The 14,477-nt window shown below is 36.9% G+C and overlaps 1 protein-coding gene and 1 long non-coding RNA gene across 3 annotated transcripts in view; one reads left to right on the plus strand and one right to left on the minus strand.

The window, feature by feature from the left end:
• The window catches only part of PRKD1 (protein kinase D1), a 133,660-nt gene extending 122,633 nt beyond the window's left edge, over window positions 1-11,027 (plus strand). For both annotated transcript variants that reach the window (XM_061367637.1, XM_061367638.1), the window contains 2 exons: window positions 7,839-7,924; window positions 10,053-11,027. In XM_061367637.1, coding sequence (XP_061223621.1) covers window positions 7,839-7,924; window positions 10,053-10,271 — 305 coding nt within the window. In that variant the 3' untranslated portion in view covers window positions 10,272-11,027. The remainder of the gene's footprint in view (window positions 1-7,838; window positions 7,925-10,052) is intronic.
• A 646-nt stretch (window positions 11,028-11,673) lies between these two features.
• LOC133219912 (uncharacterized) lies at window positions 11,674-13,957 on the minus strand. The gene is made up of 3 exons (XR_009727568.1): window positions 13,712-13,957; window positions 12,220-12,281; window positions 11,674-12,104 (listed from the first exon to the last, which is right to left on the minus strand). It is a non-coding gene; the product is annotated as an uncharacterized LOC133219912 (long non-coding RNA).
• Window positions 13,958-14,477: the final 520 nt, after the last annotated feature.

Here is a 14,477-nt window from a genome sequence, read left to right on the forward strand (position 1 = left end):
TTATTATAGCTATTTGATACTCTTAATTGAAAAACACTTTGAGAGTATTTTCATTTTATCTCAGTGGCAGACAAAGTTTGATGAGATCTGTTGGGGTTTAAAAAAATAATTGAAAAAAGCAGCTATAAATCTGCACAGTTACACACTAAAGTCCTCCTGAACCTTCACACACTTCTGATATGTAAGCTGACAGAATCTGTTGGCAACAGTGCTCTATCTGGCACTAGAGATAAGCAAATAGCAGTCAACACAGAAGGGGCTGCAAGAAATCATCTCCCACGGGTTTCTACAGTGGTAGACAGAAGATCAATTTCTACATTCAAAGGTGAAGATGCAGTAGAGCACCTACAGGAAGCTCACCTACTGGGGTGTTATCTCTCCTCTTACAGAATTGCAGCCTTAATTAAGAGTTAATGGATATGTTGTTAATGGATATGTCTGCAAACACACAAAAGGGGCTGAAAGAACACACTTTAACAGATTACTAAGTTAAAATTGGCTTATATACTGTGATTTTATTATGTGTTTTAAATTGCTAGCTATTGAGCCACTCGGTTATGCTAAATGAAAGCCTGAAAAATCTGAACGAATCCATTATGTCCAAATATTATTTGATAATGCTACTTCTTAGAGCTCAAAATTGTACTCAAACTCCAAATTACATAGGGGAAATAAAGAAGTTTTTCTCATGTCAGCTATTCTGGTCCACATTCCTGCACAGGTCACAAGAGGGCAGTGCATGGGCCCTGGGGACCTGCTCTCTCCGCCCACTTTCCATTGTCTATGACCATATAGCATGGTTGAAATGCAGATCTGTCCCTGGTGTCTTAACACATCTAATCTGAATCACAATTCTGAACAGTGCCATGATAACTGATGATACAAACGGCTGAAGCATTTGTGGGGAAACAGATAATCTTAAAGGTTTTATGAAGTTGCTTACTAAACATTGCAAATAAAAACAGTTTGAAGGGCTACATGTGTTTAAATGTAAACTATGGTAAAATGAAGTTCATTTCAAGGTAAATACACTGGGGCTTATACACACCTGTGCACAAAGTGTTCTGAATCTGCAAAATTCAGTCAGAAAATTAGTTTCAATCCCAACAGGTTACTTTTGTGCACTTGAAAATCTTGCTTTAGCTTGTCCTAGGCTCTTCCTAATTGGATATTAGCCTGCCATACCTTTTCTGTTGTTCTTTTTGCCATTTATTCTTGATCACTGACCATTTTTCAAAAGAAGTTTTAACATACATGACTATGATTACTTTTTTTTTAATTTTATATAAAAAGATGCATAATAGATTTCTTTTAAAGATATGGTACATTTCTTGTTTAACTATTTCGTGGAATTTGCATAATAGCAATAATTCTCCTAAGAAGAAAGTAACTCATCAGCTAGTTCTTCCACTCAAACTTGTTAGGGAGTTGTATCACAGTGTGGAATGCGGTGCTGCTGCGGAATCTGACAAAGTCTGTGTTAATAAACATTGATCAGCCGATTTCTTTCAAGCTGCTATGATTGAAATTGCTTTTTGTCATGGACGATCTACACAGATATTTTCTTGTAAAAGGCATTATTCTTTGTTTTAAAATTAAAACAAGGTTATTTAAGTGATTTTTACTTGACAGAAAAAGTGTTGAAGATGCAGCAGGTAGTCCAACTTAATTGACTTTTAAAAACTTATGCAAATACTTTACTTGACAGAACATTAACACATTACAACCACTGTCTTCAAGAAGCCTTCAACCAAAGTTTTGCTGCACTGTCATAGCATTGAAAAATTGAAATCAAAATTGATTAGATAAGTATTGTTGCAGAAAAAAATAAATGCAAAATACATACTATGTTTAGTGCAGGTAAGAAAGTTCTTTGTTAAAGTGTTATGCTATGTGAATTTGAAATATGACAGACATTTGTCAAAGGGCTGCCATAAATAAAACTAATGTAGATATTCTCCTTATCTCAATTACTGCTTTCTTCTCATGCAGTGCTGGATCTAAGCACTCTTTAACAATGCACTCTAGGAATTGTACATTATGAATTGTACATTACAGCTAGATTTTGAAAGCATACCTTCATCCAGAGACTACATTACATGCCTCAATTCAGTGAACTTGGAAGATCTAGGCTACCATCTAAAAGAATTAACTCTGATCTATACTTGCCAATAAAAATGCTCAGGTTCTCTGACCTTATAGAATGCAGTACGTATGACTGTTCGTTCTTTTTTTACTGCTAAATTATGTCAGTACTGGTTGCGATGAATGTTTATAATATGATAATCCTGGAAACTGTTGTGGAGTAGTGAGAAGTGGTAGAAGGAATTACATGCCAATTTGAGGTTAAAAAAAAAAAAAGGAAAAAATGGTTATTCGAACCTGTTGAAATGTTTATTCAAACCCGTTGCTGCCTATAGCAACATCCTGCTTGATGCACAAAGCAAATGATGGCAGATAAGACAATAGATGTGTGTGGGGAGGGTGTTTACTTCACAACTGTACCAGGTTAGGATCACAAACGTACGCAGCTGGTATGCCTGCACTTCCGGCTTCTCAAACCACAGGAACTCGTTTGCTTGAATTTCTGTGCATATGCTTTTAGTGGATCTGTAAATGTTTCAAAAGTTACAGAATTTTTATCTTGTTCTGCAATTTTCAGTTCAAATTAAGGTACACGATTGTCACCAAAGTGTATTGCCAGTGTCCGTGTAGCAATGACTTTATTAAAGGGCATATAATTTATTGTAGAATGGCTAACAAAAGCAATGTTAGGAGCTTTTGCATGCCTATCGCAAAAATTAACACTGAGGAAAGCAGAACAACACACAAACATTTCCTTTCTTGCTTATGACTTACCGTGTCTCAAAGAGCCAAATTGAATGTAAAACTTCTCTCAAATGTAGTTATTTTAGTGCTCTTTTCAGACCACAACTCATGTAAAAAAATTAAGAATAGATAAAATTAAGTTTTGCCATGTTTATTTCTATTTTTATTGTAATCAGAGAGAAACTAAAAGCTCAGATGCTTTACTTTCTAGCAAAATCGCGTATTTCTTTGCATTTAATGCATAGTGCATAAATAAGGTGAATGATGTTGTGTTTATCACCACTTTGGGTTTAGTACTCAGTTGATGCTTTTTCTGATGTTACCAAACAATAGCATGTTAATTTTTGAGTGGGAATGCAGAGGCTACCAAAACTTCAAGGGAAAAAAAAAAAAAAAAGAGGTAGGTCACACCTAAACATTGTGTCTGGAAAAGCAACAACAGTTGTAAAGTAGTCTGACTGTTCCCATTTTGTGTTCCTTATTCAGTTACAGGTCTTAAGGTAAAACTAAATTGGCTTTTAAAATTGTAAATGGCACTTGATAAGACAATAGAAGATATGGGAAGAAATTGTATTTTGGAGGAAAATTGCATCATGAATATAATAGTGTGGTCTGTGCTAATTTATTTTCTGGAGAATTCTGTGGCATTTTCTAGCAATTTTAAAAATAAAAATCTACAATCACAAGCCAGGAAGGAAGGCACAATCCATTTGAGGATAATATTTTTAAGCATCTAAAGTCTTTCAGTCGCTGTCAACAGTTCTGTCTTCTCTGCCACTCAGGAATGTGGTCTAGTCATCAACAGTGTCTCTTTTCACTCCATAATGTGTCTGTCAGATGTCATAACATCTGGATTAATCTCATCAACTCTTTCTCCTGAGAAATTCTAGATTTTTTGAGTAATGCTTTGTCTGTCCTCTTCCTCCATTAAAACGTAACCTATAAAAACTAACGCCTTTCAATTTTTCTAGCTTTCAGAAATGTATTTTTTCCCAACTGGATGTCCCTTCAGAATATTTCTTCAAGCATCGTTTCTCAAAGCTTAGCTCTCATGCACAAAATCCTTTCTCTAGCTTCACCAAATCCAGTTGCTTTATGTTGTAAGGTTTGTCAGAAATCTCACAGATTCCTCCATAGGGAATCCTGATTTCCACCCCCACTAAGTGGCTGCATTTTCCCACCTTTTTCCAATACTTTTCATTTTTTGTGTTTGTATGTCTAACTGGAACTGTGAAACATTACTCTAGAGAGGGTGTTTCTGTGGTAAACTTTGGGTTTTGTCACAGCTATTCAACATCCTGTCACCCAATCTGCTGTTTCTGTTCCACCTTCAATGATTGTCAAGCCAGCTTACATTTCTAAGTTCACTGAATGGCTGTAAGACAATTCAGACTTCAGGGTGGAATTTTGCTAGATATTCATACAAAGGAATCTGCTTGTAGAATTCTTTCCTATTTTATAGTTTTAAATTTCACATCTGTCAATCATGGAGGCTATTTTCAACAGTGGTACTGTTTGTTTCCAACTTTGACCTTGCAGTCCACCAAGTTTGCACCATCTCAAAAGGTTTGTTTTGGCTGATCTACATGTTGTATATAAGGACAGTACTCCCTGAAGGATTTCATCTACCTGTTAGTGTATTTTATCTAGTGTGTCTTCACTAGAAGGTGAATTAGATAGTGGATGTCCTACAATGTGCTATGTCAAGCTTTGGATTATTCATGCTGTGTTTTGTTCTGTTGTGGAATTTTCATAAATCATTATATTCATAATTATATTTTCATCAGCTGCCAACACAGCTATTACTAGTAGCCTGGTGAGCTATGTGATGGGCACACTGTTGATTAGGTGCTTCACATTACTTCATACTGTTAAATAATTTGGAGAGAAACAATGCAATTTCTTACATGCATTAAATTTGATCATGGTATGCCTGTTACACTGCTTTTGAGTCAGAAATAAATACCCCAGTTGCCTTCAAGCCAGTATTTATTTAGCCTTTTTTCAGCATAATGTGAATAACAACTCTTTTCGCACGTTAATGAGAAAGTCACATGAATGAGCATTAAACACAAGGTCAAATGCATGTTATACCTCAGAGACGCTCTACCTCAGTAATAGTTTAACTAGATGTTTAAACTAAGGTCTTGGCTATACTTACACATTTGCTAGGATAGATTACTGTTAGAAAATCTCTCTCTTATAGATGTGCAGTTTATAATGGTCAAGATTTTTTTTTTTTGGTTTTTGATAGTACAGCAGAATCCATGTCCATAAAAATAATAATCTCTGCCAGTTGAAGATTCAACTTTTGCAAAAACAATTTGTCAACAAAGCTGTACTTACCAGCAGTAGGGAAGGGTATGAAAAACTTATACCAGTAATCAGTAGAGCTATACTCAGAAGAACCCAGGATCTAGGAAGTCCAAAATTTTGTATTAATGGCAGCAGCTTATTTTTTTGCAAGTGGTAGATGTAAGAGTAGCTAATATTATGGGTATACTTTGAAATTATGGACTGAGTTAATCTTTTGTTCATTTGGGACTGCTTTTCTTGATATTCTTAAGGTGATTTCTTTTTTATAACATGAAAAGTTAAAGTCTGTGTAGTAGGACTAAATGAATGGTAGGTTCAGAATAGTGTTTTCAGATACTTCATAAACTTTTTTGTTAATGTGTGTCACATCCTAAGTGAATTAAAACAGTCATCTCTATGAAAACTGTAATTGCCATGTGTTAATACACAGTGTGAAAATTGTAACTGTGTCTTTACTGCAGTTCATTATTTGCCATAAAGATAAACTGCTGTGAGCAGTTTAGAAACACAAACCTCAACTCTGGAGGTTCTTCCCTATAAAATGCAACTAAAGAAAATCAAGGGGGCATAGAGCTTCTTAAAGTTGGATTTGAATCTTCCCACTGGATATCCTGCTGAATGATAACCTAAATGACCAGTAGTCATGTTACTGGAGTAGTTGACTAGTTTATCCCCTCTTACAAAGTCTGCAGCTCATGGAACTTGATAAGCCCTCAGCTGGCTGCTGCTATCCTTAAGTCATGGGAAGTAAATAGGAGCCCATGAAAGTGTTAGAAAAAACCAGTACCATAATCTTCTCAGAGCTTTCATTCAGATTGCTTTCTTGGTGGCAACCTCTTGGATTTCATAGATGATCTTTCTTAACATTCTGCATTTATTGAATTATTGATTTTACAGAAAAATATTGTCAAACTTCATAAGGCTCCTAAAATGTCTGACAAGGATTACTTTAAAATTTCGCTTAAAAAAATAATCAAGTCTGTAATGAAAATTCGTAAAATTTACTGCAAAATACAGTGTAGTTGCTGCTCTTTTTTCAAACCTGCTTTATCTTCCAAGACAGAAAAATTTAATGTCCTAACAGTAGATGTTGCACTTTGGTTCCCTGGATCACACTTGAGCTGTATGTCAAAAATAAGTGTTAGAACCTTCCAAATTTTGTTCTCTCTCCAGTGTTTTTAACCAGTACAACTTCAAGTGTAATCATGAAAATATTAATCATATGGGTTTTTTTAATTCAGAAAGTGAGCCAACATGTGCATCTTATATGTACTGTACATATGTACTGTTCATCTTATATGAGCTGTAGCCAGACCAAACTATGTTAGGTAGTGTCTGTCAGGATATTCTCAGGACAACATGGGCTTTTTGTAAGCTGAAACAGAGAGAATAGCCAGGATCTTTCCTCATTTCCTTTAAATAGTCCCACAGAACCCATCAGTGTCTGAACCTCTACAATTGAGCACCACTTAAATTCAGAATTTCCTTATTAACAGACTGTTCCAAATCCCAAAAGAAATCTTTTAATCCTTCAGTTCCAGCACTCAGTCTGTCTGTATTGAACTCTAGCTTCTTCTTTCCTTTATGCAGCACTGTCCTTTTGTTGCTTTGCCAGTACGTATCCTTTGCATCTTGACTTCTGATACTCAGACCTCTTGCACATAAGAAATCGCTTTGCTTGAATTGCATGATTTCCTGGTAAAAAATACCAAATGCTTTTTGCTGTTGAAACTTGATCTCTTTCTTCACCTACATAAAGATGGAAACCAGCATACTTTGGACAAGTCAAGAGATACTATAATGAAATGGGAAAGCTGCAGTAACACTCTTAATTCCCAGTGGCCATCAATTATTCTAAATCAAAATCTTCCCCCAGGCCACATGCTGAACATTTAACACCACCTAGAATAGAATTTAACCTTTCAAAATGCACTTTTTTCTTTCATATTAAAAAAAAAAAAAAAAAAAGAGGTTTTAGTAGATGCTGTCAAAGCTTAGCTGCATCCCAGAGGTTTTTCCCAATGGGTCACTTGGTACAGTTCCATGCACTGGTCATTGACTCATGGAACTCTTCCCTTCAGGTACCACTGACCACATACCTGTAACCCCAGAGAATCATTGACTCCTTCAAAAATACAGAAAATAAGAAATTTTTAAAGAAGCCCGCTTGCTTTTATCACTGTACTGCTGACTGGCAGGTAGAAGCAATCCTCTGTTCAAAAGCTTAGTGTTGCAAGATTTAGTGACTTCAAAACCTGATTCCTTGCCTGGGAAGGTGCTGCTGTCGGTCACCTTAAAATGATACTGAGAGTCTCAGAGAAATATATACAGATGTGTTTACTGTGGTGCCTGAAGAATACTGTAGTCCTCACTTACATGAGATCTTTTTCATTTGAACAAGAACTTAGTGAGAATTATCCTCAGTCTTTGCTGTGTCCCTCCAAATGAACACACAGGGGTAGACTATGCTAGCTAGCAGGTGACTGTTTAGTAAAAGTTACAATCCTGTTAGGAAGGGTTGCATGGGTACCTTCAAGGACATTAAATCTGACTGCAGTTTGTAAAAGACTGGAATAAGAAGGGATAACTGTCCTCCTTTTACATCTGCCATGTCTCTTTATCTCTCTGGTTTGCATTTCCTAGTTAAAAAATACATATTTAAACTGACATTTTTCAACATTATTTATTTTCAGCTATTGATCTCATAAATAATTTGTTGCAAGTGAAAATGAGAAAGCGCTACAGTGTGGACAAAACGTTAAGCCACCCGTGGTTACAGGTATTGCTACAAATCCATGGTTTTTTGTTATGCATTTAGTTTCTAAGTATGTAAAAAATTTCATCTTTAAGTACAGTAGAATCTAAGCAAATCTACAGACCTGAAGATGTTTTCAGATCCTGAGGACCATATCTTCCTTCACCAATTTACCTACAGATTCTTGTTAATTTCTTAAGTATTAGATTTCAATACTAAACTCTCTCATGTTTTCAGAATACACCACAAAAATATTTTGTTTGTCCACTGAGAACACGATGTATAAAAAACCCTCTCATTTGATGTACCTTATCTCATTGCCTGGAGTCCACCCCAATTCACTTCTTATTAAAACTAGTCAATAGGCTTTCACTTCACTGTCATCAGAAGAAATAATGAAGCTGTATGCTTTCTAGGAAAATACATTAGCCACCTTCAGTTGATATCTCCCATTAAAACCTGAAATGTTAGGAATTTTTTATATGCTAGCAGCCATTGTCTTCTGCTTGTCATACATTAATTTTTTGGTTCTGACAGCAGCCAAACCACTGCAAGTTAAAGACGTAAGATAGAGCCAGTGTAGTGAGCAGCCAGGACCTGTTCCACTGCCCCCAGCCAGAGAGCAGGGTAGGCTGCCTGCAGAGTGCCCCAGAACTGGGCACCTAGGACCCCTCCCTGGGGATGGGGACAGGCTGAGGCCAGGCTGGGACATCAGCCCATGGGATCTCCCAAAGGATTCACATCTGGGAAAGTAATTGTGGCAAAGGCATAGCACAGGTGAGATGCATAATCCACAATCCCAAAGGAAACTTTATTCAAACTGAAAACTGAGTCCTGCTCCAGTACTTTATGACCTGCTGGTATAGAGGAAAAGGGCTGCATCCTGCCACCCTGCAAACCTGCCTTCCCCAGGGACATTCTCTCTGGGCTTGCTTTTTAGCTCCTAGATTTCTTGTCACTCTCCAGTCTTCTTCCTGCTCTTATCCCTGATAATAATTGCAGAATGTATTTGTCTAAGACTTTGGAGACCTGAGAGGTGATCTGGGCTAAGATCTGCTGCAAGGGTGCTGGCTGTCTCACATGATGGGACAGAGTCCTTCACCTTTGTACGTCCACTTTTGTCACCATACAGTAGTGAGTGGGGGTAAGCTAAGGTGAGGCAGTACTGCATCAGCTCTAGCACCATGGATGAGTCCTTTTTCCCCAAGAGACCACCAGTGTGGGCTAAGAAAAGATAACAGCGGTGCGAGTAGAAGTGAATTCTGAGAGGATGTCTGTGTTTGAAGTAGGCCAAAGCATGTGAGATATGAGAATGAAGGCTTTAATGCATTTACAGTGTGGGGGCTTTCTGGTGCTATGGCTAGGTGACCAGGGTTATGTCTAAGGTTGAGACAGAGTGAAGGAGAAAAAAAGAAAAATGGATTCAGGATTGTGAGCTGAGGCTAGTCTGCATGGGGCTAGGATTGGCTTTATTACTACAGCTTCATTTACACTTTGGGTGGGAATAAAAAATTAAATATTAAACTTGAGATATACCTTAGGCAGATGACAGGCTGCAGAGCATGATGGTCTAAACAGTGTGAGAACCAAACCAGTTTCCAGCTTTACTGTTGAGTATCACGGATTTCCAAAGTACCTTGATGTTTTACATTAATAAGTCTCTTTGAGCATGACAGTAATTGCATAAATTTGGAAAAGCAGATCTTTTCTAGCTCAAGCTAAGTTCACATTCCGATAGAGATCAACTGTCTTCACTATCTGATAAAGATCACTAGGATGTACATGCATGATACAGATCTTCTTCCCCATTCACCTTGTGACTAGTGCCAGGAATTGTTTTACACCCATGTCTCACTTAGATATGGAAATCTGTAGACTATCCATACAGTTTGCAAAACTACCAGTAACATTTCCATGTATACTATATATACTTAAGACAGAAGTTAATAAAATTTATAGAACAACCCTCTAGATTGAGAAAACATATCTCTATAGGCAGATTTCATATTTATTAATTATAAGACTTTCTCATTCTGGAGTAATAAGAATACATGATCTTTAGATTGCAGAGTTAATAGCACTTTGCATAATCTTGATAGGGAACATAATTTATTTCAGGAAATTTAAAACTATTGATGTTACTCTGTTTCAGGACTATCAAACCTGGTTAGATTTAAGGGAACTTGAATGTAAAATGGGGGAACGTTACATCACCCATGAAAGTGATGACTCCCGATGGGAACAGTATTCAGGAGAACATGGTTTGCACTATCCAGCACACCTTATCAGTCCACGTGCTAACCATAATGAAAACACCAAGCTAGAAGAAACAGAAATGAAAGCCCTCAGTGAGCGTGTCAGCATCCTTTAAGTTGTATCCCCTCTAATCTGTCAAAACACTGTGGAATTAATAAATACATACGGTCAGGTTTAACGTTTGCCTTGCAGAACTGCCATTATTTTCTGTCAGATGGGAACAAAGCTGTTATGCTGTTACACTGTTGATGTATCTGAGTTGCCAAGACAAATCAACAGAAACATTTTTGTGTGACCAACTGTGTTGTATTTACAAAAGTTCCCAGAAACACTAAACTTGTTATTGTGAATGATTCATGTTGTATTTAGTGTATTAAAACCTGTCTCCACAGTGCCTTTGCAAGCTAGTGTTTTTCTTACTTGAGACTCATTTTGGTAAGAGAGAACTTTCCCATGAGGATCTGGGTTTTTTTGTGCATCGTTAGTATTGTAAGCAAACTCTTGAAGAGTAGATTATAACTGCTGTTCTGTGAACAACTACTACTTTTGATAAAAGCTTTATTTAGTGTTGAAAAAATAGAAGCAAAAAATAATTAATTGCATAGCACTGTACAGTTTCAAATCAGATAACTTGTGTGTATATGTTTGTGTGTTTGTGTATGTAGATACACACACATACATTGCACACAGTATAACTTGCTTTTAAGCCTAAATGCCTTAGTAATGTAAACTGCAGCATGTCCTTTGTATTTCTCCTTTTCTTAAAATATTCTTCTCTAATATGAATATTCTCTGAAATGTACATTCAGAAGCTAAATAACTTGTTGACTTTGTGTATGTTTTCAATAAAAATCTTGTTAAAATTGGTTAATTTGTTTAATCTTTCTGTTTAAAATATCCCTGGAATGGCAGCAGGAGTAGGTGGAGTAATTTAGTTCAGCATTAAGAAGCCTGTGTAGAGGTAGGTAGGAAAATGCTGCCAGCTAACCTGTGTACCTATAAAACATATTTGTAAGAACCTACTTGGACTGATTTTATATCAGAAGTTCAATTGATTCTGAAACATACTGGGGCAGTGGGGGAGTTGAGGGCACATTAATGGGGATTTAGAAGTGTGCTGCTTCTGCTTTTCCACTGACTTCCATTGAATTGACAGGGTAATATGGATCTCTCCTGAAAAGTTTAAAGATACTAATTTTCATTTCTAATTATTGCTTAGTATTACTTAATATTAGTTAAACTCTGAGAGGGGTTCAGGCTGCACTGTAAAACATGTTCCAGCGTAACTCAGTGACAAGCTGAAAAATATGCCACAGGCTGTCTCTGAAAAAAAACTAGGTATTGAAGGCTGCGGTTAAGAAAGAAAAGATACATGGGATGAAAGGCAGAAGTATGCAATGATAAGAGCTTATCACTTATGGTAAACCTCTACTGATCAAATCTTGGCTTTATGTTACAATTATCAGCTTTTTGGTAGGTAAAGCCATTCTTCCGTCGAAGAAGAGTTTTGTCCAGAAGAAATATGACAGATACATAACATTACCAAGGCCGTCAGAATTGTTCTTAGGTATTTTGCACTCCTACTGGTCAGACAGTGTGTAATGTAAAAATAAATTAAGAAAAAGCACTTTTATTCAAATGTGAGGGGGGAGTATTTTATAGAAAATTAGAAAGTATTGTAAAAAAATTACTCATCTCCTCCCACCTTTTTCTGCTGCTCCTACTGCCAAAAAAAGAAATCATTTTCAACATGAGCTGGACGCTGAAGGAAGCTCTCTGATAACACTGGCCTTGTAACATGTTCTGAAACAGTTGTGGTTGAGTAGAGTTCAAATGTGTTAACTACTCTGCCATGCTGTGCTGTCTGTATTTTCAGTTGGGAGATTCCTACAAGGCTAAATTTGGCTAATCATTTTTTCTTTTTCATTCAGTCTTAATCTTGAATCAGCTGTAAAATAAACATAAAAATGATCTCAAGCTGATTATCAGATTTCTGTCAGTAAAAGTGTATGTGTGTATATATTTAAAAGCAAGTCCACTTAAAGGTGCAGTGATGGACTCACCGGTAAAGATTATATTCTGTTCTTCAACAGCTCCAGGAGTCAAGCCAAATTAACTGGTTTTTCTAAAAGGAAACTGAGGGGAATTACTAGAATCATATAAACTTTGTTCAGATGCTGCTATCATGACTTTGTAAGGAGCCGTGACCTCACAGAAGTGCGTTAATTTTGTTGCCTCATTCCTCAACGTTAACCAGTAACAGAGGTTGAGAGCTCAGCTTTCATTCTGATCAGTTTAAGTGAGTCGGGATTTTAATAGTGGTTTGATTTAATTTACAGTTAGTGTAGCAATGCTTGAGCACAGGTAATTTTCAACAGCACAGTTAAATTCTCAATATCAAATAGCGTTCTGGCACTCTGTTCTCAAGCATGGATGCTAGTCAGGAGATTAAAAAAGCAAGCATCTTTGCAACATGCCACAGCATGTCTAAGAAGCTGGGTGACAAAATTAAAAACAGCGCAACTTTTAACGAAGGAAGGACATTGAGTACTTGCACTAAACCCCATCATCTGCTATTTCTACCATAGCAATGCTTAGAATGCATAAGGGTTTGCTAAGCACAGATCTATGTTGATAAACATATATAATCTCATGAAGCACTTCTGATGAACTGTTTGCCAACAGAGCATAGACAAAAGTATAAATAAATTACTACTCTGAGAAACTTTCTGACTAGCTACTAAACATAATTTCAAAGGAACTCTTGTTTTATTAGGGGTGTATTATACTTTTTTCCTCCCCGTGCCTGTTTTTTTTTTGAGCGCTGAAGCTTGCTTCATCACTTTAAAGAACTTGCTGTGCAAATAGTCATTGCTTTTCAAAAAGAATCTGCCATTAGTCAATATAATAAATTAAAATTTTCCCTGCTGCCGTTCAAAAATGTTGCACTGTGAAATCTGAACTGTTTGCAGCTCAGCCAGACCAATGAAGACAGATGAATTCACTGATTCCTAACTCAAAGCCTAAACGGAAACTTGCTCTTCCAGATACATCGGCATCAAAGTGTACTGAAGCAAATCTGGGATTATATTGTCCTACATGATTTTCCTTTGCTCATATTACTCAGGAAAAAGGAATGGTAGGCTGCTCTGTAGCAATGTTTCCATGGACTTTACATTTTCCATTAGGCAAACAGTTCCTGCACATGCGTCATGGAAACAAAACCAGCAGTGGTTACACTGCACATAAGTATTGACCTGAGGATCTATTGGTAGTATTTCCTTTTCTCATGAGATACTGTATATCATCTGCATATCAAGGACGTGTACACATAATCATACATCTATAGACATGTTCATTGTGTCAGAACAGCTGGGGAGAGCAGACAAGTAGCCAACACATACTTGGAAGCTAGAACTTCTGATTTATGTTAAGTTGCCATTTTCACTTCTACCATCTTTTTTATTCATTCAGATACACTTTCTTAATTCAGTGTATTGTCCAGGCAGTCTAACTAATTCAGCAAACAAGGTAAGCAAAAAGCATGCGCTTGACTCAACTTGTGCAGCTCAATTGTCACACAGCTGCTGAGCCATGTGTGACCATCTATAGGAGGGGAATTCCTGTCAGTGGGTCTTGTCTCCCAGTGTCTCAGATTCTACATCAGACCTCCTTGTTCTCAGCTTAGCAGGATTTCTCCAAAACTAGTTGGATATTTTGCCTTCCCTTTCTTCGTCTCTCCTCTTTCCTTCTACACCTCACTAGTGAAAAGCCTTCCTGAAGTCTCACCTCTCTGGTGATTAGAAATTTGTAAATCCTGGCCTCATGGCGAGGCAAAAACCGTCTGCAGTTTTTTGTGTCAGCAACAGTCTATTATTCTTTGAGAAGTTAAAGAAACAGGTTATTTATTTTACATTATTAGATAAGTCGACACCTCTTCTGCACTCCTGAATTTATCCTGGTGGTGTGGTCTCAAAACCAGGACACCTGGACAATGAAGTCACAGAGGTGATGTGGAAATGCATAATAAGCTGAAAAAAAAAACCCAAATCCTTACTGGAATAATGGGAACAGCTACTTGGCATCTTGTGAATTTAGGGAGAAAATAAAAAAAAAAAAAAAAAAAAGAAAACTCCAAAGGAAATTTTCAAAATGAACCACTAGGCAAGTTAACCCACATATACTACTTCAGTCCCTAAATCATGGGGACAAATCAGAGTTGAGTAGCTATGCGTTATGGTGCAGTATTATTTGGATAGGTCTACTAAAATGTTGATATCTTGGGAAAGTTCTGCTTTATGCAGATAAACCAGAGCCTGGT

Source organism: Neopsephotus bourkii, unplaced genomic scaffold, assembly GCF_033783945.1.
Source record: "Neopsephotus bourkii isolate Nb327-2 ecotype Australia unplaced genomic scaffold, CSIRO-AGI_Nbou_v1 NB_1388, whole genome shotgun sequence".
NCBI classification, from domain to species: domain Eukaryota; kingdom Metazoa; phylum Chordata; class Aves; order Psittaciformes; family Psittacidae; genus Neopsephotus; species Neopsephotus bourkii.